The sequence below is a fragment of the Drosophila melanogaster genome, chromosome 2R, assembly GCF_000001215.4.
Source record: "Drosophila melanogaster chromosome 2R".
Taxonomy (NCBI): Eukaryota; Metazoa; Arthropoda; class Insecta; order Diptera; family Drosophilidae; genus Drosophila; species Drosophila melanogaster.
In genome coordinates this window covers 14,543,258-14,563,738 of record NT_033778.4, presented here as the reverse complement: position 1 = coordinate 14,563,738, position 20,481 = coordinate 14,543,258, and the positions used below count along the sequence as shown (strand labels likewise).

Genomic DNA, 20,481 nt, shown 5'->3' with positions numbered 1-20,481 from the left:
GGCGAAACGGGTGCACGAATCTTGCTGCCTCGTTACAGAATATTCATCAACGGCAAATGGCCAGTCACTTAAAGAGACCAATAAAAAGTGCATATTTGTGACAGCTCTCTGGGTTTTTTTTTTTCAAAAGGGGCTCACATCGCAGCCATCCAAACAAGCGGCGCACATAAACAATGAAAACTTTACTCTTTTTAGACAGGTCTGAAATGAAATCGCTTTGACCAAACGACTCCAAAAAGTGGCACACGAACTACCTTTCAATATTTCATATATATGTATATGTACACATACACATATACACCCGTACGTCCACAGATATCAATAAATATATATATATATATGCTCCAGCTCACCTGCAGCAGGAGCCGCTCATCGGCCCAAATGGCGGCCTGCTTCCAATCGATTTTCGATTCAAACGGCAACACCCAGGCATTGGACAATAGTACGGGAATGCAACCAGCCTGCAAGGCTTCGAGGAATCTGCAAAAAAAAAAAGAGGAACGAACATACGAAAAAATATGAAAAAAAACTGGCATTGTGAAATGTAAAATGAAAATTGTTTTTTATGCTTTTCACCCATTTTTTATTACGCTTTTTATATCTTTTTTGACTTTTTCTGTGAGGCATTTTTTTTTTTTTTTGTTTGTGCTTACCTAAAGGAACCCAAACGACGTCCGCGCGGCACCAAGCAGAAAGTGGAATTTTGCAGTAAGGTCTCGTAGTCGTATCTGCAATGGAGGTGGAAAAGGGATAGGAAATGAGTGAGAAAGAGCGGGCAGAACATGTAAATTAGTGAGAGCCATGGCATTGCATAATGGGATTCGGGAGCAATTAATTGAACAAAGGTTCCTGGCGACGAAAATGTGACCCCAAAGAGATGCAGTCATCCGTTGAGAACTTAAGGGCATTACGATATGATAATGGATGGTGAGGGCGGGGGGTGTGGCAACGAATTCGGTTCTTAAGGAAATCAAATTTGCAAATGGGTGCAAAAGAGTTAAAGAATGGTTTACGTAGTCAAAAAGTGCTTTAAAATACAACAATGTACTTAGTTCCTGAAATCGATAGAATAATTTCTCAGCGACTCACGTTCGTTTAGCTAGCATTAAAGTAATTATCTTTCCGTTTAGGGAATAAACTTTCCTTCCGACTACATTTCTCTTAATTTTTTATCAGTTACTTTGCTCTACGTTGCGTCTTATTCCTGCTGCTTAGCAATTGAAACGGATTCTATTCAACTCGTTTTGCTCTGCTCTTTGATATTCGACGAAATTTCTATCATTCCAGCTTCATGTTCAACAGGGCGTATGCTTAGCATTTGCTCACATTACTCATACGCCACGTTACCCGACTACGCAATGTGCTGAAAAGTGTAATCCGAAGGATGCAAGGAAGGGAGGGAGTGGGGGTGCTTTAAGCGAAGACCACAGTGCGCGTTTTGTGTGGCCATTTCAATCTTTAATTCCAAAATCAAAGCCACGAAATGCATCAAACAGCCATAATACGTATACGCCATGTACGCCAAACATTGAATCAGGTGTGTGCGTGTGTAGGTGTGTGTATGTACATACATATATTGTCCACAGGGGTCGGTGGCTTAGTTGGGCGGGAATTAGGTGCTTTTGGAGTCGGACAGAGGGAACGGTGTGCTGGCAGTTTACAAGTTAAGTTGCGCGTAAAATTACATGTAGTTGGTCATGTTCTGCCCTCCAGCCAACGTGCACAACCATCCCTACCATCCTCTTTTGCGATCCAGCAACCACCCCCCCCCCCCCCGGAAATCCCGACCCCTCATCATGTAACTCCCCTAAATGGTCAGCAATTTGAGCTCGGTACACTCGCGTTTTAAAAGCAGAATCAGCAAAAAAAAAAATTATTAGGAAACTGCATGCGCAGCTTTTTGGACATTGACAACGCACCGAAAGCTAGAGAGAGCTGGGTATAGAGCATTAGAAAGAAAGAGAAAGATAGAGAGAGAGGGGTGGTGGGAGGCAGCCTGCAAAAGTCCCAGTCTTTGCTATGAATAATCTTGAGCAAACAACATAAATTGCATGTTGGCTTGCTTCTGACATTTTGGCGAGCGTTGAAAAATTACACTGCCAAATGCATAGGCAGGCAACCAAAGAGGTTGATGGAATTCGCAAAGTAGAGAATGGGTTAAATCTGCTGTTAGAGTTCATAAAATTACGCAATGCAACCTCAAGCAGTTCCGAGAAATTAAAGTAGTTTCTTAAGCTAGAAAAATAATACAAAATATATAAATAAACTTAAGGATTATGTAAAGAGTTTACAAGCTGAAATAATTCTAAAATTAAGTTTGTTAAAATAAATCTCGCAAAGCTATTTGAATTACCCATTTATTTCTAGAATTTGTTCGTTTATTCTACACTCTTGTGTTAGGGGGCGTGGTTTTTGGCCTAACTAATTAGAGAACATTATGCATACAAGACTTTTGGTTATACATTCGACTACATGTGTCGGAACATTTGCAGCTCCTTATGCAGGTCACTGCACTGGCTTGTATCTATGTACTATGCATATATTCATATATTGTATCTATAAATGTGTGTATATGAAGTTCTGGAATGCCGCTTTTCGACATTTGCTCTTCGCTTGTTAGCTACTTGTTTAAGCAATTAAGAGCCGCCAACATGCAATGTTGTATTTGTTGCACTTGTTTAGACAGCAGCTCCGTTCATCCTGCGATCCCTACTTGCCGACCCAACTTTAATTAAATGATTTTTAGCTTTCAGCCAAGTTGGGCGAAACAGTTCTATTCGGTTCGGTTCAGTTAAGTTCGGCTTGGGTTGAGTTGCACCCCAACAGCATGCGAGCGAAACTTTTGCTATTTACACGCGTTTGTTGTCAAAAGTTGTTGCTGACTCTGTTCTGTTTCTAAAAACAGAGATGTTTATGCCACTGGCAGTGTGTGCCTAGTTAAGCTGGAAAAGCAAAAACACGCTACTTCATTAGGCATAATGCAGATGGCCAAGAATTAATACGCAAAATGAGGCAGTAATTACAATAGCTCTTGATTTTTCTTCATTCTTCTTCTCTTTATCACGAGTTCACTTTTCCATTTATTAGCCGGGGAAAAAATTTGCAAAAGCTCATCAAGTTGCTTACAACTTGCGTGCTATATTCAAAGAGTTATTTATTTTTTAACTCTTATTACAACAGTTTATAACTGGCGTGTTTTATAACTTATGCAACAAGTTGGGAATTTTATTGCCTTTTTCCGTGCCTTTAAAAACTTTCTTTGATGTCACTTAAAGGCTAAATGCGCAGCAGTAATTAATATTGCAGCAAACTTTCCGTTTTATGAAGGTTAAGTTCTTTTGAATGTTATATATATTGGAACAAATCCAACATCTTCAAAGATACAATTCTTTATTATACGCTTGTTATCTATATTAGCATCATGTTTCTTAACTTTTAACTGAGTGTTTCCTTTTTAAAACAACAATTATGTCCGTCTGCCACAATAAATTCTTAATTAATAAAGAACTTTGTTTTTAATCGACATTTTTTATGTCGAAAAGTTTGTCACTCAAAAGTTTGCAATGAAAAAAACCTTTTGCAATTTTATGAACCGCTCTAGGAAATCAAATAAATTATGAGTTTCTTTTATATTGCCTGTTTCAGAGCCGCGACAAACTTTGTTCAATAAGAATTTCAGCACACACTGTGCAATTACTTAGTCAGAGTTAAATTGCTCCAATGTCCCACCTGTTGCCAGCATTTGCTACCGGAGATTTAGGGGGAGTTTGGGTTCACTGAAGGCGGAGGGAATGCCACAAAGTAAGTCACTTCAGTTCATGTCAATTGCTCGAGCCTAGGCCAGCAGAAAATTAACATAAGCAACTGGGAGGATGGCGGTAACCCACTAAGCTCGCAGCAGGCATATAATTTAAGTGGTTTCCAGCTGTCAAAGGTTGCCCTCCTGCTGCCGGTGGTTTCATTTTCCTGGGGCTTTGTGGACTTCTTTTTTTTCTGCCCCCGAAGCTGTTTGTTGTTCGGGGAATTCTGGTTCTAGGGCTGATTGAGTGACTGACAAACTGACTGACTGGCGGCGGTGGGGAATGAGGTTGTGATTTCCCATTTAGTCTCATCATTGGGGCTTTGCCTTTGACAGGTGGAGCATCCACCTTTTGCTTTTCCCTACTCCCTGCAACGTAATTCACCTTTTGTAGTTTTCCGCATATCGGTTCTCGAGTTTTTTTGGTTGATTTTTTTTTTCTCTTCCGCCGGCAAGCACTTATGTATCGTTCTTTTGTATTTCAGATTGTGCCTCGTCATTGCTGCTTTTTGCCAAGAGCTCTTCTAACTTGGCTGCGGTGGCGTATACGCAACATTTAGTTAATTGCCAAATGTAAACTATACGAAACTGCCTGTCAGCTGCAGCAGAATGCAAAATTAATTAAAAATATCAAAAAAAAAAAAAAAAACAGAAAAAACCATCTTAAAAAGCCGAGCAGAGCTGAGGGGTAAAAATATATACAACTATAATTGAGCAAAAAGAAGTGGGCAAAATGTCAAGACCGAGTACGAAGTTGGCAAAAAGTTTTCGCGAAAGAGAGAGTCTACGATGAATTTTAATGAAAATTAAATTTTTCAAAAACAGCATTCGGAATAAAGACAATTTGAAAATCATTTTAAATGCGGGGCAAGTCCTCAGAAAGCAAAGAAGAGAAAATTGAACAAAAAAGGGAGATGAAAAAAAGACATCCACCCATACGCATCAAAATGGGAGAAAAAAGCGGGTAAAAACGCAGCTGTAAAAGTTGCCATTGTTTGGCCAAAAAGCAGTAGAAAACTCATGGCAAAAAGTTGATAAGAAGGAACACAGGAACACAGCAGCTAGAAAAATGGTACAGCGCAAAAAAGGTACTATTTTTAAGATATGAAAAATAATAAAAATAAAATAAATAGGTGGTTATACTTTTCATGAAGCTATGTTCTGGTATAACTAATTATTTGGCTTAAATGATGCTATTTAAATTTAGTTTCTACAAAATACAAACAGAAATCCTAAATGTTGCTGGCATTAGTTTTTATTAACTTAAACTTGTTAATTCATCGCGTAAACCAGCAATGCATGCTACTTTTTATAAGTTTAATAAACGTATTTGTATTATGCTAAAATATTTTAATATTTTTTATATATAATAATAATAATAATAATATAATTTTCTTGCTCTGCAGAGCAGCATAAAGGCAAGTGGAGACGGCAGCGAAACATTAAACATGGCGCATTAGTTACAAGTGCAAAGCTCGCGTCAAGCGTTGTCGAGAGACCACCACCGATGTCCCTGTTTTAGCTACCATCCTTTGGCCATGCTGCTGCACCCCTCCCCCCCCCCCCCTTGGCCCATTCTCTTGGCCATTTCGCTGGCTTTGTGTGTGACCATCGGGGTAGTAGTCGCTTGTCGCCAGCTTGTGATAATGGCTCATAATGAAAGCAACAGAAGCATAACCGCATGAAGACGCCGTGCAATTGCGAATGCAGCTCGCACAAAATGCGTGCGGGAGTTGCGAAGCGAAAGGAAAATGCTTTCTTTCGACTGCAATCGGGTTGGGTCGGCCAAAATGCATAAAAAACAAATGCATTTACGATTATTACAGAAACTGAAAGACACTTGAAACGGGGCGGTAACCATAAGTTGAGGTAAAATAAAACTAAACGAGCGTGGCGAGCTAAAGTAACATGTCGCCAGAAACTTGGTTTTGTAACTAAACAAGGAATTTGTTTTTAATTTGTTCTAGGTACTAAAGCTATCTGTCAAATTTGATCAAGTAGCTCAAAACTATTTAAACATAAGGTTCATTGACTATTTACGTAAATCGTTGGCATATCGTCGCTGAAATTAAAAGTACCTCCGAGCAAAGTCTGGTTATTATTTTCAGGGCTCATGGGAGGTCCTTATGCGCAGGACATTACAGCAATGGCCGGCAATTACTTGGCACGTTTTTTGGGGCAACTCACACACACCTATACACCTACATATATACATACACATACATATATATATTATAGCAAAGGGGAAATAGAAGAAAGTACTCAAAGAAATTGCCATTGCAGAACTGAGCAGCGTTCCCTGGTTACTGGTTCTTTCTTGGCCAAGGAGCCGACGCCTTCTGTTCCTCCTGCTTTCCTGCTTTTGCGCCTGCAAGTGTGTCGCCTTTTTAAAGTGATTTATGTGGAAATCTGAGATTAACGTGGAAAGTGGCAACCGGTGGAAGGTGGCTGGCGGAAGGGGAGAATGGGCAGGTGGAGCTTCTCGAACAGGTGCAACGGCAGGTGCACCTTGCACCGAACTAAAGTTTTCACTCGCCCTCCTTGCGTCCTGCATGTTGTTGATAATGATGATGCTGGCATGAAAATTTATTACTTGGGAAATTACATTATGAAAAATGCATAAAGCCGGATCCGAGGGGAGATGAAGAGGCGGTGGCAAAAGCAGGCATTGGGGTCCTTTAATGAGTTGAGATTCTTCGTTTTCATATGTTTAAATTAGTTTGCATGTTCGACGAGTTGCAGCATTTTAAATTAAGTTTAATGGGGTCAAAGAGGATGTGCTTAAGAATCATTATTTCTCATTTTAAAAGGGATAACAAGGGCAGCAGCCTTAACCTGATATATATACATAAAGATTTATAAATATGCATATAAAGAAGAATAAAAGTTGAAGCAAGAGTTTTTTATGGCTCGCTATTTTATAATTTAATAGGGCTGAAATATGCACTAACATCTTAACTTAAGATGACAGAGAATGAAGATTTAATAAAACATGAAACTACATTACATAAACTAGTTTCCTATTGAAAGTATATTTATAAAAGTAATTTAATTTTATTTTTCAATCACCTGCTGAGTAGTTTTCTCCACGTGCCACTCACATATTTATATGTAAATGTTTGCAAATGCCAAACTGTAATTCCAGTTTCCCCAGGGACCTTGAACTCCCGAAATTTTCCTTGTAAATTTGCTCACACACACCCATAAGCCACCACATACGCACATTAACACACTGGAAAATAAACTGCGTATTGAAAAATTGCAAGCCAAATAGACTTTATAAATTGTTAAGCTCAAATTAAAGGGCCACAAAAAGTTGAAAGTTGCTTCGGGACAACCTTGAGGCACTCCAGGGTGGCTACGTGGGGCTGCAACAGTTGGCGTGGCAGCAACGTGGCGTATACGTAATTTCGTCGCGTCTGCTGTTAGCGGCAACGTAAAAAAAAAACAAGAGGCACACAAACACCAAAAAGAAAATGAGGAACAAGTTTCACTTCCAAGGACATTTACATGGCGTCTCATTATTTGCCACAGTTGCTACTTTCAGCTGACTTCAAAAATAGGCAAAGTCTGACAAACAAGTGAAAGCGCATGTCTGTACACTGAGAGAATAAAATAATAGAAACCAAAAGAAACACATTTAGTAAGTAACTAGTATGTATTTAATAAGTTAAAGTTAAGCTGTTTTAACTGCTTTCAAGCAGTTATAAAAAATATGGGTTATATATGGATGGACAGGACAACGTTTTTTACGTCATTATAAACACATAAAAAGTATCCTAAGTCGTGCCAACCGCAGATCCGAAAAAGTTCGAAGAACTGGATAAAATCGTTGACCTCGTATCAAAAGCCACGAAGTGAAAAAATGGATTTAATGTCATGTGGCTTGTTTCTACCCATCATCATCATCATCACCATTATCCTGATCTGCGCCGGCCCATCAAGCCAAGTCCTTCGTTTTCCGCGACTGTAATGCATATGGTGCATGACATCGTCATCGACGGAAAAAGCCATTGACGCCTTAGGCTCATTACAATAGCAACAATGGAAACCAAAGAAAAAAGGCCGCAAAACGTCAGCGAGAAAAAAAATTTCATTAAAAGCAGCTCAAGGTTTTTGAATGCAGCTAAAAAAGTTTATTTCGAAGTCACAGGCTGTGGTAAAGTTGAAGTAATAAGCAAACTTTTTAATGGATTTTGTGTTGCGGAATAGCGCTGTATATTTAACATATACCTATATATGTACATATGTATGCTGTTATATGTGCTAAATGTGGGAGTTGGAGCAATTAACTATGAGCACTAATGGCCTTTGAATTAGTCATGTAATTATAAATTCATAAAAGCAAATTAAAGCATTTAAATAGTATAAATACTATTCTTTATATTCAGCTGAAAAATGAAAACATTTGTTTTGTGTTAAAGCCACTGCCATTTAATAAATTCAAAACATATTTATTACTTATAAATATTTAGGAAATTCATTAAAATATTCCTAGATTTACCAATAGCCTAGATTTGAAGCTCCGTTGACCAGCAAATAAACGAGAAAACTTTACCAAGCCATTGTCAAATTGAATGCATTTCTGCTTCTGGCTTTAGATTTGCTAGGAGTTACCCCCTCCCCCTCCCCCTCTTTATTACCATCATCACTATGTATATTAAAGGAGGCAACAACAACAATGCGCATTTTGCATATTAATGCCGTGGAAAACTCATCAAAAATACAGAAGCTCAACTCACCCAAAGAACTTTGGTGCCCAGGCGTATTCACGAGCTTTTAGAGATTGCGAGCAAAAAAAAGAAATCGCTGACGCTATTCAAGGGTATTATGCAATTTTCTCCAAATATATATATATACATACATATATAGTTGGAGCCAACACATGGAGAGCGATGCGATGTAGAGAATGTAAGGAAGAGATCGAAAGATATATCTGACAGGTGCATTAACGAAGTTTCCAGACAGCGAAGGCCCCTTGATAAAAAATGATGTGAGTGGAAAAGCAATTTGCTTGATTATGTAGAACAGTGCAGGAAGTTCGGTGTTTGGGGGAATAGATTGAGGAAAGTGGGGAGCATAAATCGCTGACGCTTGACGCCAAAGCAGATTTGTCGCATAAGTCATGTCAAATTACGAGGGGGCCAAAAGGGACCCAGAGGAGGGGGCAAAAGGGAAGGCTTACCGCCAAACTGCCGCACTGAAAAATTACATTCAATTAAAGGTAAAATGCAAAAGGTTGCGTTGACAGTTTTCCGCGTTCAAAAATATAGACCACTGATACTCAAGATGTACGGTAATTGAATGCCTCCATAATTATTTGACATCATTATGACAGTAAATAAAAAGAGAGATAAAAAGAAAAATTAATAATGTATAGAAAAAGTCGGAAAAGTTTGATTGTGTCATTGAGAAAAATAATTTTACAATTTAAACGATCTGCTTTTGAGAAATAGATACAGAGCAAGAAAAGCATTTCACAACCAAAACAAACAAACACAATTATATATACTTCCAATCCATGATCCAAATCAGTTTATTAAGATCGAAGCATTCGAGTTAAATATGCCTTTCTTTGATTATTTGTCATTATTTTTTTGTTTTCGTAAAAAAAATAGCACTCCAAAAATATGAAAGCGGTGTACCAAGCTATCATACTTCTCGGTTTGTTTAAGCTTTTGAGCTCAATAGAATTAACGACAATAAATAACACAATATGTGTAGACTGTTCGAAGGACAAACAGGTTAAATGCATAATTGAAGATACAGGATTTGAATGTTTTAACGAGCACTCGATGAAGGTAATCAACGGAAAGTCATTAAAACCGAAGCCTCCAAGTACCGAAAATTTGGATGTATGCATACCAAAAGACTTGAAGATTCTTTGCATTGATGGTATGCCAATATTTTGTTGCATAAGTTTTTTTGAGTACACCATTTCAAATGCATTTTCTGTACCAATTTAGAGAGCAACTTTCTGAAAGTCATCGTTTGGTCGCCAAAACTTGGATGTCAAATAGTCCACAGAGAGTACCCAAATAGGGATACGTGTTTCACTGCCAGTCTTATCTGTCCGTGTGTTGAGACCCAAAAGGGATCCGGAAAAGCGAAGGTCACCTATAGTTTGCTACTTATAGTAACCTTGTACTTAATAAACTTGTGCAACCTAAGATAACTAAAATAAATTAATCAACAATACAATTTTGAATGAATTTGACTCAAGTCTCGATATAAAGATCGTAGCAATCTTTTTTTTTTTCTATTCATTTGTTTTATAAATTATGGCCCAACTTTCATTTGCTATAACTTAACTTCCAAAACTTTAACAATCTAACCCACGTGATGAGTTTATTCCTGACAACCATTTCCATAACTTCATCTGCACCATTAATTTGGCCAACGTAAACGACCCAAGTTTTGCCCGAAAAACATTTCAAATCATCTGACCATGATTGAAAAGTCACTGTCCTGAATTTGCTCATCGTTGAATTTTTCGACGCAGTCGCTAAACGAAATCCATTGGCATTGCAAATGCCTTTGGCCCAAGTGTCGTGCCATTTAAATGAGCTTGTCAAGTCGGATTTCAGCACATTAATCACCACGCACATCCAGAAGATACATATATATATCTCTTTATATATATATATAGATGTGTAAGAAGTTTATAGTGGGCGGGGCCGAGACTCCGGTTAATGGCCAAAAGGATGGGGCGTGGCTGCTATTAGCACGATGGCGGAGGCTAAACAAATTACTTTGCGGACCCAATGACAGCTAGAAACAATTTTTGGCCACTTCGCCAGCGACAATCATCGTCTTTAGCGACTTTATGGGTTAGGGGCATGGGGGAAATGGGGTCGTACTCATCCTCCACTCACCTGTCGTATTCCCGGTTGTCCTCGTCGCAGCGATTATCCTGCAGCTCCCGCCAACTTTTCCCGTGGCGACAGGTGGTGACCAGGACCATGTCGCGTCCGTTGTGCAAATGAAAGAGCGAGTTGCGCGTCTCCGATCCAATGCCATGCACGTATCTGCAAAAATCAAGGGACACCAGGTTATTAGTGCTCAAAGTTTAAAGGAATTTAAAGCTATTCGGCAAAGTTTTAAAATTTATACCAAAAAACATCTAGCTTTATGTAACTTATTGGAAAATATATATTAGTTTAAGAGCAGTATTTAAGAGTAGTACTAGTTTCTGAAAATATATTTTTCAAATACAAACAAGAAGATTAACAAGAAGATTGTTTTCCCCTACTTATACCTGTAGTTGCCTACAAATCTTTGGTCCTCACTATTGAAAGCATGCTTTATGGCCGACAATAACAGAGATTGCCTCCATATTTCCCGATCCCCAGACGAATCACCTAAGCTTCGATTTTATTCGAGCATTTGAGAAGTTGTGGCCTTACAACCCAATCGCCATCGCAATCGGGAAATGCTTACACAAACACAAAAGCGAATGTGGCAGTGGCAGTTGGATTAAACTGCTCCGATTGTTCTTCAGTTGGCATAAACAGCGGCGTCAAAATCAATTGCAATAAACCAACCGCATGGCGGGCAGTATGGGATGATTCCGTTTAGATACGGACTGAAATCTGAGCTGGCCGTCAGCAGAGCAGCAATTGAAACAAAAGATGAACATTGCGACAGCGACACTAACAATAAAAGGCTCACGCACACACACAAGGAAGCAAACAAACAGGAGAGCACCCACACAAACACACTCGGCAACGGACAGTAAACGTTTTCGAGTGTATGGCTAAGCAAAATGGCAGCATCAGCTGTGCACTTGGAAAAATAATGACACACCACTCATGATTTTTCACACTGAATGTTATAATAATTTTAGTTTATTTTAACATTTCGCATGTTTCATCCACTAAAATAAATTTAATTACATATTACGCTACAGAATTCGTCTTCTGAAAGATGGTTTTCCAATTTCTGTTTAAAATCTTTAAAAGCTGTGCAACAGGAGGGGAATAGAATGGAATTATATAGTTTCTCAGTAATGGGATCACACTTTTTTTAAGTGCTCTAAGGAAGCTTTCGCATCAGCAGTCGAGCAGAAAAGGAGAAGCTTCTGGGCACAAAAAAATAAAACAAGAACTCCAATAGAATCCAGTGAGCAGGATAAGGTTGTGTGGTTGTGCGGTTGTGTGTGTGTACGTGTGTATGTGCAATTTCCTTCTGCTTGGCTTGCAGTTGAGCAAATTTCATACACAATGAGCCACGTCGGTGGCTTCACTTCACCTCTGCACCACCGAATCACCGAACCATCCAGCCAAACAAAAAAACTAAACCAAGCCAAACCAAAACCAAACTCGGCCAACACAGCAGATTGGGCAGCGCTGATTTCCGTTGTCCGACTACCGGGAGTATCCTTGCTCCTTGTGGAAGCGGGCAAAGGAACGCCTGGCTCTCTTCCTGTTTTCCAAGGACGAAGGAAGGGTGGCAAGGGGAAAAGCGGCAGCTAAGCCATAAGTTATTTGATTTAATCAGCGTGTCGCTGCCGCTGGCGAATATATCTGAGGTTACGGCTCCAGAATCGAAATGAAACAAAATGTGTGCGTATCAGTGGGCAAGGAAAACCACTAGCTACCAAAATAAATGTGAGGAAAAAAATTAGGTCACTTCGTTTGGTATAGATTTATTTGCTTAAAGCGTATTGATCAAATGCCATTTGGTTTAATGTAAATAACTCCGCTGCAGCATTACAAACTGTATTTAAAGCGAGCAAATTAAAATCAATCGTTTATTTAGCCAGCAGTTTGAAATGTTTACACAGACAAACTTCTAACTACTACTACTAAATTTTGTTAGTTGTGCACTAAAATATTAAAAAGTATTTAAAATGATGCATAATTCAGTCAGTTACAATTGGCTATTCACAGAAAAAGAATACAAAAATCTTTTAAAATTCCATCAATTCATTTGGAAATCAAATTGAAAACCAATTTGCAGCCATGGGAAAACGCTAATGATACGAATAAATAGATACAACAATTTATTTGTCAATTTATTTCCATAAGAAATTTGATTGAATATGACAGCCGTTGCAGCAGCAACAACAACCCACAATCAATGGCCATGCAAGTGAATTGAAGCCACAGAAAAAAAATTTGTTTAATAAAATGCCAAGGGATGAGTATTTTATGGGGCATCAGGGATTCTGCAGATACTGCCTTTCTGTCGTGTAAATTAATTTAGGACGCTGGCAGATGTACAAAACGCAGAAACAGAGGCAGAGAGAGAGAGAGATGTCGGCCACATTAATATAAATTAAGTACATGGCCCGGCAATAGAGGCTGAAAAAATGCTTTCAGCGCCCATTAAGAACCGGCTATGGTCTGTTCTAATCTAATTTATGCCCTAAATGGCCCACTGGCCCTCTGTATCCGGAAATCTGGAGGTGAAAAAGGTCCATCTGAGCATTTGGCGGCAGCATTACTTTGATCCTGTTGAAAAATTGGAACACCTTAAATCACAAATTCTGTTAAATTTTCGGTTTAAAAGACATTACTATTACTTCAAGCTGAAAGTAAAAAAAAGAAACCGCCCTCTTTCATGTGTTTAAAAAACGAATTAAGAAACCTTTGAAGAGGACATAAATGTTAAATTTAGCATATGGCTTAAACGGCAATTACTCCCGACACTGCTGAAAAATATGAAAGTATAATTCACATACCATATTGACTTATGGTTTAACTTTAATCTGCCGCCCTTTATACGCAGCAATTGATAAAACGTTTTTCACCGGGGAAAAAACGCCCCATTCATAGGAAAAGAATGCCCTGAAATGGGTCAATTAAATATTGATTGGGCCGGGACTGCAGGCCACAACCGAAAAAACGGGAAGCCATTCGGGCAAAGGAACCAAAAGCCATTTGGAGGGCTGTCATCGCCAGTGCGGCTCCAATGACAATAAAGTGCAATAACCAGACGAAGGGACCATTGAACCGGTCGGAGTCCTAGTGGAGTCCCGCTCCTGACCACTAATCCAAACATAATCTAAAATAATTGAGTATGCCCAGGACGCGAAGCTTTTTTCGCCCCCGGTCCGTCCGACGGTCCGATGGTCCGTCCACTCTGAATAATTTATGCGCGCATTAAATAAGCTTAAAATGTGTGCGGGCCCTGCTTTTTTCTTTTAGTGTGCGAACAGAATGTGGGTATATGTATATATATCTGGAATATCTAGTATCTGCTGGGTCCGCGGGCATTGTCTGCCGCACTTCGGCTTACATGGGTTAATGCCTGCGAACGGGAGATCCTTGTACGTTGCCAAGGGGCTATGGCTTATGACATAAGTTAATGTTTTCCACCCAACCATTCTGGACCCCTGCGAGTTGTCGCCTTCGCGGCCAAATCGCCCGGGGTTATGCAGCATTTGCTCCAGCCGAAGCTTATCTATGCAACTTCAAAGCTTTTGTGATGGCCCAGTCACATTCACATGAGCTCACAATCCATGGATGGTGGGCTAAGAAAACGTGGCGTATGCGCAATATCTCCAGCTTCTTCTTTTGTGTTTCGATCATAAAATGGTGTCGCAAAACTGCAACGAGAGCAGACTTTCACAGGAAAAAGTAAAAAAAAAAAAGCAAAAAAAAGGATAAAATATAAAAACGGAACAACAGAAACGCTACTGGCCTTAAATCAGTGCAGGCAAGCAAAGGAAGAGCAGGACATCAGGGATACTGCTGAGACTCCAGAATTATGCGAGAAATGGGCGAAAGGTTGAAGGGGCTTCGAGCGGCGAACGACAGGTAAATGCATTTTTACTCCGGCGAAATAAACGTAAATATAATTTTAAGTGCAACAGCAGCAGCATCAATATCAACAAATTGGTTTACACGAGAGAAACAAAAACCGAAAACGGCCAGGACATGAAAATCAATTTATTTTTAAGACTTTAAGATGAATACAAGTTTAACAGTAGAACTTTGTATCCTTCAGATAAATGTACATTTCTTAAATACCAAACTATTCTTAAAACATTTTTAAATGCGTTTTCCATCTCTTGCTTACTTCGGTGAACTGCAACAACGTCACTTTCGTTACGTCATTTGTAAATCATTGCCCCTTTTGCCTCTTTTGTCCACTATTGGATGCCTAATGTAGGCGACCATCGATCCGTATCAATCACGGTCCGTTTCTACGGCCTGTTTCCAGGACTCGTCAAAGTTATTGCACCAAACAATGCTTTTGTTATCCTTCTGGCTACGCTAGGACCCAAAATGCGAATGGTATCAACGTTTTAGATACAAGTCGAAGGGGCGAGATGGAAAAATCTGTGGCATCGAGGCGAAATTCGAGCTCATACAATTTGCAGTTAGCTCTCGCCTTATGCTTCGCCAAACTGATACAGGATACAGGCAGTACCATCTATGTAGCACTCCCTTCGCAAACTCATATTCCCGTCAGGCAATCGACTGCACTGAGAAAAATCTATCCGCCGCTTATTAAAAGTTCTTAAAAAATAAGTAACAAAATTAATTTTATATATATTTAAATTGATTTGACCCAACAGCGCAAGTTCACAACTTAACTTTTAAGTTCCTGCGCTAAGTAAGATTTTAGTTAATTGAAAATTTAAAAAGAATTTCGCGGTGTAAGCGTGCGTGTTGGTTCATTGTTGTTGTGGCATGTTTGGTTTTATTGTGTTTATATTTGGCTTAGGGCATCAATTTGCTTTTATGCAAGGACGACCACAACGACAAGGAGTTCAGGATTCCGGCTGTAAGCTAGCATTATCAGTGAAGTCAGGCTAGGCAGCAATAGCACAAATATGTCTATATGCATGTATGTGTGCATGTGGAGCATGTACAATGTTCTTGGATTGAAGGCAAGGGGCATATTGCATTAGCTGGTAGTGCAACAACGTTGATGTTGCATCGATTACATAATCCATTTACACAAATGGCATTTTAAATACATTATTGACTGACTGAAGCGTGGAGCGCGTTTTGAACAAGGCTTCAGTGCGACCAACATTGCGTATGCGTATTGTGCCAACCAAACCAAAGAGTTAAGCAAATTCAATTGATGTGCATGGGCGGTAATATATGCGTATTAACGTCTCCCCCCTCACTCGACCTATTTAACAGATGTTTAATTAGTGCACAAATGCAATTGTTGCTGCCTGATAAGTCCGCAAAGGGCAAGCCAATACGGCTTAAAACGGCTTACTCACATTTATTGAAGGCCGATAATATAATAACGAGCCGTGTTAGATAACACATTGTTTAATTGAACATTGTAGACGTCTTTGTTGGAGCAAAGTCTTAATCGATTTAACGATATACACGACTCGCCGTTGATTGAAGTGCTGCCAACGCTTAAATCAACGAATTAAAATCACATATTCATTTCAAAACTTAATAGACCACTTAATTTATTTCAAGTGTGTGTAATTATAATGGTCTGTTGTACCTTAAAATAAATAAATAAATAATTAATTGATCTGAACAAATTTTTTACTTTACATTTAGCCATGTTTGCCAAATTTAAGCATAAGAAAAACAATTTTCAGAATTACATATTAAAATTTAAAATCAAAATACTTGACCTATGTTTCTACGAATGATACTTAATATGGATGTCAAAATAATTTTCGTATAACCACTTAAATTCGACAAAACAGATATTTTTTAAACATTTTTGCAGTTGACACACAACTCTTGATAATGAGGCATTTGACTTTGAAGTGGCGCCATCTGGCGCAGAGATATATTTTCGAGTGGAGTACTTTGATCAAACAGAAAAATATCTCAACAATCATCAACAGCATTACCATGGCCATCATTATAATGTTGATGGGCAAAAGAGTGCACACACGCCACAAAGTCATTTACCGAACCGAATCGTTTGGCACGTTTCGGCCCACAGATGGCGCATTGATGATGATTATACATATATCGCATGAGGACGCTGATGAGGATGCAATATATTGTGAGCCAATGCCTGGCATCGATAAATTTAAGTGCAGGCATCAAAGCAGAGCTGAAAACGCTCATTAATAAGTATTAAGTAATAATTAAACAGTTGCAATGGTGCCTGGTGCAAATCGAAGCTTTTGATGAATTTTAAGAAAAATTTAAAACTTATTCAAAGCGTTCACGCCACCCGGTAGGCAGGTGCAAAATGCAGGCGAAATCAAGCAGCAAGAAAATGCACACGGAAACCGAAAAGCGAACAGAAATGCAGAGTAGATGCCAAGGGGATAGTGCAGAAATATATACATGGATGTACGTATGTATAAACGTATAAAAACAAGGCAAAATAAAGGAAGGAAAACCGAGCAGCCAGACAAAACCACAGGCACTAAAGATACCGAAAAGTAATGGAACTAATTGCTCAACGAAAGGCGGCCAGCCTATCAGTCAAAAGCCCATTGTTGCCCACGAAAGTGAAAATGAAAATGCCAATGCCAAGCTCAAAGCCAACTAGCTGCAATAATAATTGGAGCAACTGCAACTTGCAACCAGCAACCAACCAGCTAGTTGCAACAACCAAGTGGCAACTACTATGTAGTATATAAAAGCAAGTGCTTTGCGCGCAGGCGCCGACAGTTGAAATTCGCCAGCAGCCACGAAACAACGAGCACTTAACTCGAAAATCTGCATTCAACAATTGCTGAAATATTCAAATCGTGCGGTGAGAAAATCGAAACCTATTGACCAAAATGAGGAAGCATTGCGTAAGTAAGCCAGAAATGGATTTCCGAGGAAGTGTTATACATCAGCTAATTGTCACTGTCACCCGTTTTGCATCCGGCTGGATTTTGGGTAACTTCAACTCTCGTAGATCAATTGCATTTGGATGTTTTTGCTGCTGGAGCTGATTTTGATCAGAGCCGAACAGCAGGCAGAGGATCACAGGTGGGTTTATTCCCTCAAAGGATTTCTCAATAAAAAAGAAAGCAAAATTCGTATCCCGTTGTTAATAATTGGCGAAGTTCGAAATTGAAACATAAAAGTGATCGTTTCCTAAGCTATTATTTGAACATAACAAAATGAAACTTTTAATCAGTGCTTTAGTGCCATACCCCACTTAAAAGTCTCTTAAGTAAAAACTTATCCTTTCTCACACATAAAATGTCTGTTGTAAAATGCCAATAAATTGAATCGAATGATATTCGCCACTTTTGCTTTCGCTTTTCCCGCAGAATTCAGCGACGTTTTATGTGGCAAGAGATGAATAACTCCGTAATGGGTGGCGTGTTGGGACGAATGTTCAACGGAGCCCGGGCAATGAAGTCGATGCTCACGGATCTCATGCCGAGCACGGCGGGACATGGCCAAAAAATCAACATGGATTTACTGCCGACAGAAATGACGCGAGTGAAGTACATTATACGCAATCCACAAACTAACAAGCCAATGAAGATCATCAAGATGCGGCCGTCGCCGAAGAAGGTGATCAAACTGAGGAGACCCATACCCAAGCCCACTATCACTGAGTCCTCGGTGATGATCTCCCACGGAATCCACAAAGATCATCGCATGAGACAGTTGGAAAAGGAGCAAGAACTCATAGCTGAAGGCAAGGCTCCGATGACCAGCGATGAGGCAATAATGGAAAAGTACTTTAAGAAGCGTCCACGAGGCGGTTCCTCCAATGAGGTCATCTCTGGCAAGATTATGGAGTACCAGAGCTGGAAGCCCGTCTACAAAGCAGGAGAAACGCCATCATCTTTCGTGACTTTAAGACCACAACCCCTGACCCATTTGCACACGGATATATCCAGTGGAGATCATGAGATGTTGCCAAAGCCCGAGAAACTGGTGAGCTACGAGTATGAACGGGATGAAGATGACGTGGCGGAGAACGAAGTGGCCAAGCAAACGGGTCATCGTTACGAGGTCACCGAGCATACGGGAGAAGCTAGTGGCGAGGTGGAAACGGTCGAGACAGTGGCCTCCATGGAGAGCGGTTTTGTGCCCAGTCAGGGAATGACTTTCAGGTCACCACCACCAGCACAGCATGCGCCGAGGCCCAGACAACGAACGCCGTCCAGTACCACAACTACCAGCACAACCACAACAGAGGCACCCAACTATCCCGCCTCGTTCCTAAAGAAATACCGTGAACGAGAGGCCACCACCACGCGCAGACCACGGAAACACCACAACAAGGAGGTCTATCTGATCCGCGAGGGCGAGGACAGCTCGGAGGGCAGCACCACACCGCCAACCTTTGCGATGAGCAGTTTGAGGGCTCGCCTCCAGGATCAGCAGCGCCATCAGAAACATCAGCACAAGCAGCAGCTGGAGGAGGAGGAGCTGGAGGCCGCCCTCGTGGATGCCATGCATGGCGAGAAGTGGCCAGCGGAGGTGGCCCACAGCAGTTTCCAGCTGGCCAGTCCGATTGGACCCAGTGCGGTGGCATTCGAGCAACCTCTGGCCAAGGCGCCAAGGGGCCAATACAAGCGCCAGACGCGCGACAATATCCGGCAACGTGGATCAATCAAGTTTGCCGACAAACCCAACTACGATGAAGCCTGAGGAAGCGGGCAAAGTCACCAGTTAGCAACCAAAGAGCCAAAGGCTGCAGTTGAGCTACATGAATTTTAAATAAATTCAGTAGTTTTTTGTGCAACATACGGTGACATGTGTACGAAGAAACTTATCCCTCTACAATGAATGACCCTTTTGGCTTTAATTTAATTTATGTCGAAGCGAACATTTTATTTTATTTAGTACAAATATGTACAAGTCAAAATTGTAACAAGTTCTATTTAAAACACAATTTGTTACAAGTTTACAAAATAAACTAGGAAAACTTTATTTAAAATTAAACCTTGTCGTTGTTATTCGAATATCTTCTAAAAAGATTAAAAAAAAAACTCGCATGTTAAGATTGATTTCATCTGTTTGGACTTATCTATTAACCACACTTGAACTTTGTTTAATTGACTTATCTAAGATTTAAGTTTATAGCTATTCGCGAAGTAAAAGTAAGCTAAACTAACAATTTCCCAGTGGATTGCATTTCATTCGCGGGACGGAGTCAATGCACCCATGACACGCAATAATATGCAGCATGCCGCAACGGACATAAAACTCTGGAAATATTTTGACTTTTAATTAATGCCAGTTAGCGATTTTCCCTTGGATGTTTGTGTGTGTTATCGCATTCCGCTTAGCAGCTTGCATTTGACAACTAATTTAAAAAGTTTACATGGCCGACAGCCTTGGGCTCTGAAATCGAGAGCATTGCGGCGAAGTGGGTTAAACCTGCTATAAATTCCAGAACAAAAGCCATAAGACACACTGTGCGACAGAGGCGGGTATAGAGCAAAGAAAAGAGATAGCCAGATGCGAACAAAGAAAAGCGCATTTCCACTTTGAGTGCGGTTTTTAATCAACTAAAGCAACGCCAACAACAAACTGCAACTGAATTAAAAAAACTCAGAATGCCCAGTAAAACCAGAGGAAAGGGGAGAAGGGAAACGGGAATGGAGGGCAAAGGGAAAACGCGATAAACTTTAAATGAAACGACATGTCGGCTTAACTGGCGAGGGAAAACGCAGGGAAATGCCGGAAAACTGGGGAGCCTACAGATTGGAATTGCCGATAGCCAACTATGCAATGAAAATGAGATAAGGAAATTCTAGATTACCAACGCGGCCAGCGAAAAATGAACTGGGCACAAAGTTAGTTAAGATAAGGATCTGAATTTTA

General features: G+C 40.0%; 3 protein-coding genes across 5 annotated transcripts in view; 2 read left to right on the top strand and 1 right to left on the bottom strand.

Annotated features, from left to right (window-relative positions):
* Positions 1 to 20,481, bottom strand: part of ttv (tout-velu) — a 61,651-nt gene that overhangs the window by 24,179 nt on the left and 16,991 nt on the right. For all 3 annotated transcript variants that reach the window (NM_001274042.1, NM_001369957.1, NM_057883.3), the window contains exons 2-4: positions 10,675 to 10,827; positions 654 to 728; positions 354 to 480 (exon numbers count right to left, since the gene is read on the bottom strand). In NM_001274042.1, coding sequence (NP_001260971.1) covers positions 354 to 480; positions 654 to 728; positions 10,675 to 10,827 — 355 coding nt within the window. The remainder of the gene's footprint in view (positions 1 to 353; positions 481 to 653; positions 729 to 10,674; positions 10,828 to 20,481) is intronic.
* CG43919 (uncharacterized protein) lies at positions 9,430 to 9,974 on the top strand (the record flags this gene model as incomplete). Its single annotated transcript, NM_001274044.1, has 2 exons — positions 9,430 to 9,694; positions 9,766 to 9,974. 2 exons carry the CDS (start codon positions 9,430 to 9,432, stop codon positions 9,972 to 9,974), a joined length of 474 nt encoding a protein of 157 aa, NP_001260973.1.
* On the top strand, positions 17,367 to 19,589 carry CG30076 (uncharacterized protein). The gene is made up of 3 exons (NM_166059.2): positions 17,367 to 17,495; positions 17,603 to 17,676; positions 17,964 to 19,589. The coding sequence occupies exons 1-3, from the start codon at positions 17,481 to 17,483 to the stop codon at positions 19,300 to 19,302; spliced, it is 1,428 nt and encodes a 475-aa protein (NP_725400.2). The 5' UTR covers positions 17,367 to 17,480; the 3' UTR covers positions 19,303 to 19,589.

Excerpts from the sequence above, each read along its gene's own strand:
- CG30076 (NM_166059.2), top strand. Across the intron at positions 17,677-17,963 it reads CAGCAGGCAGAGGATCACAG|AATTCAGCGACGTTTTATGT; the intron begins GTGGGTTTATTC and ends CTTTTCCCGCAG.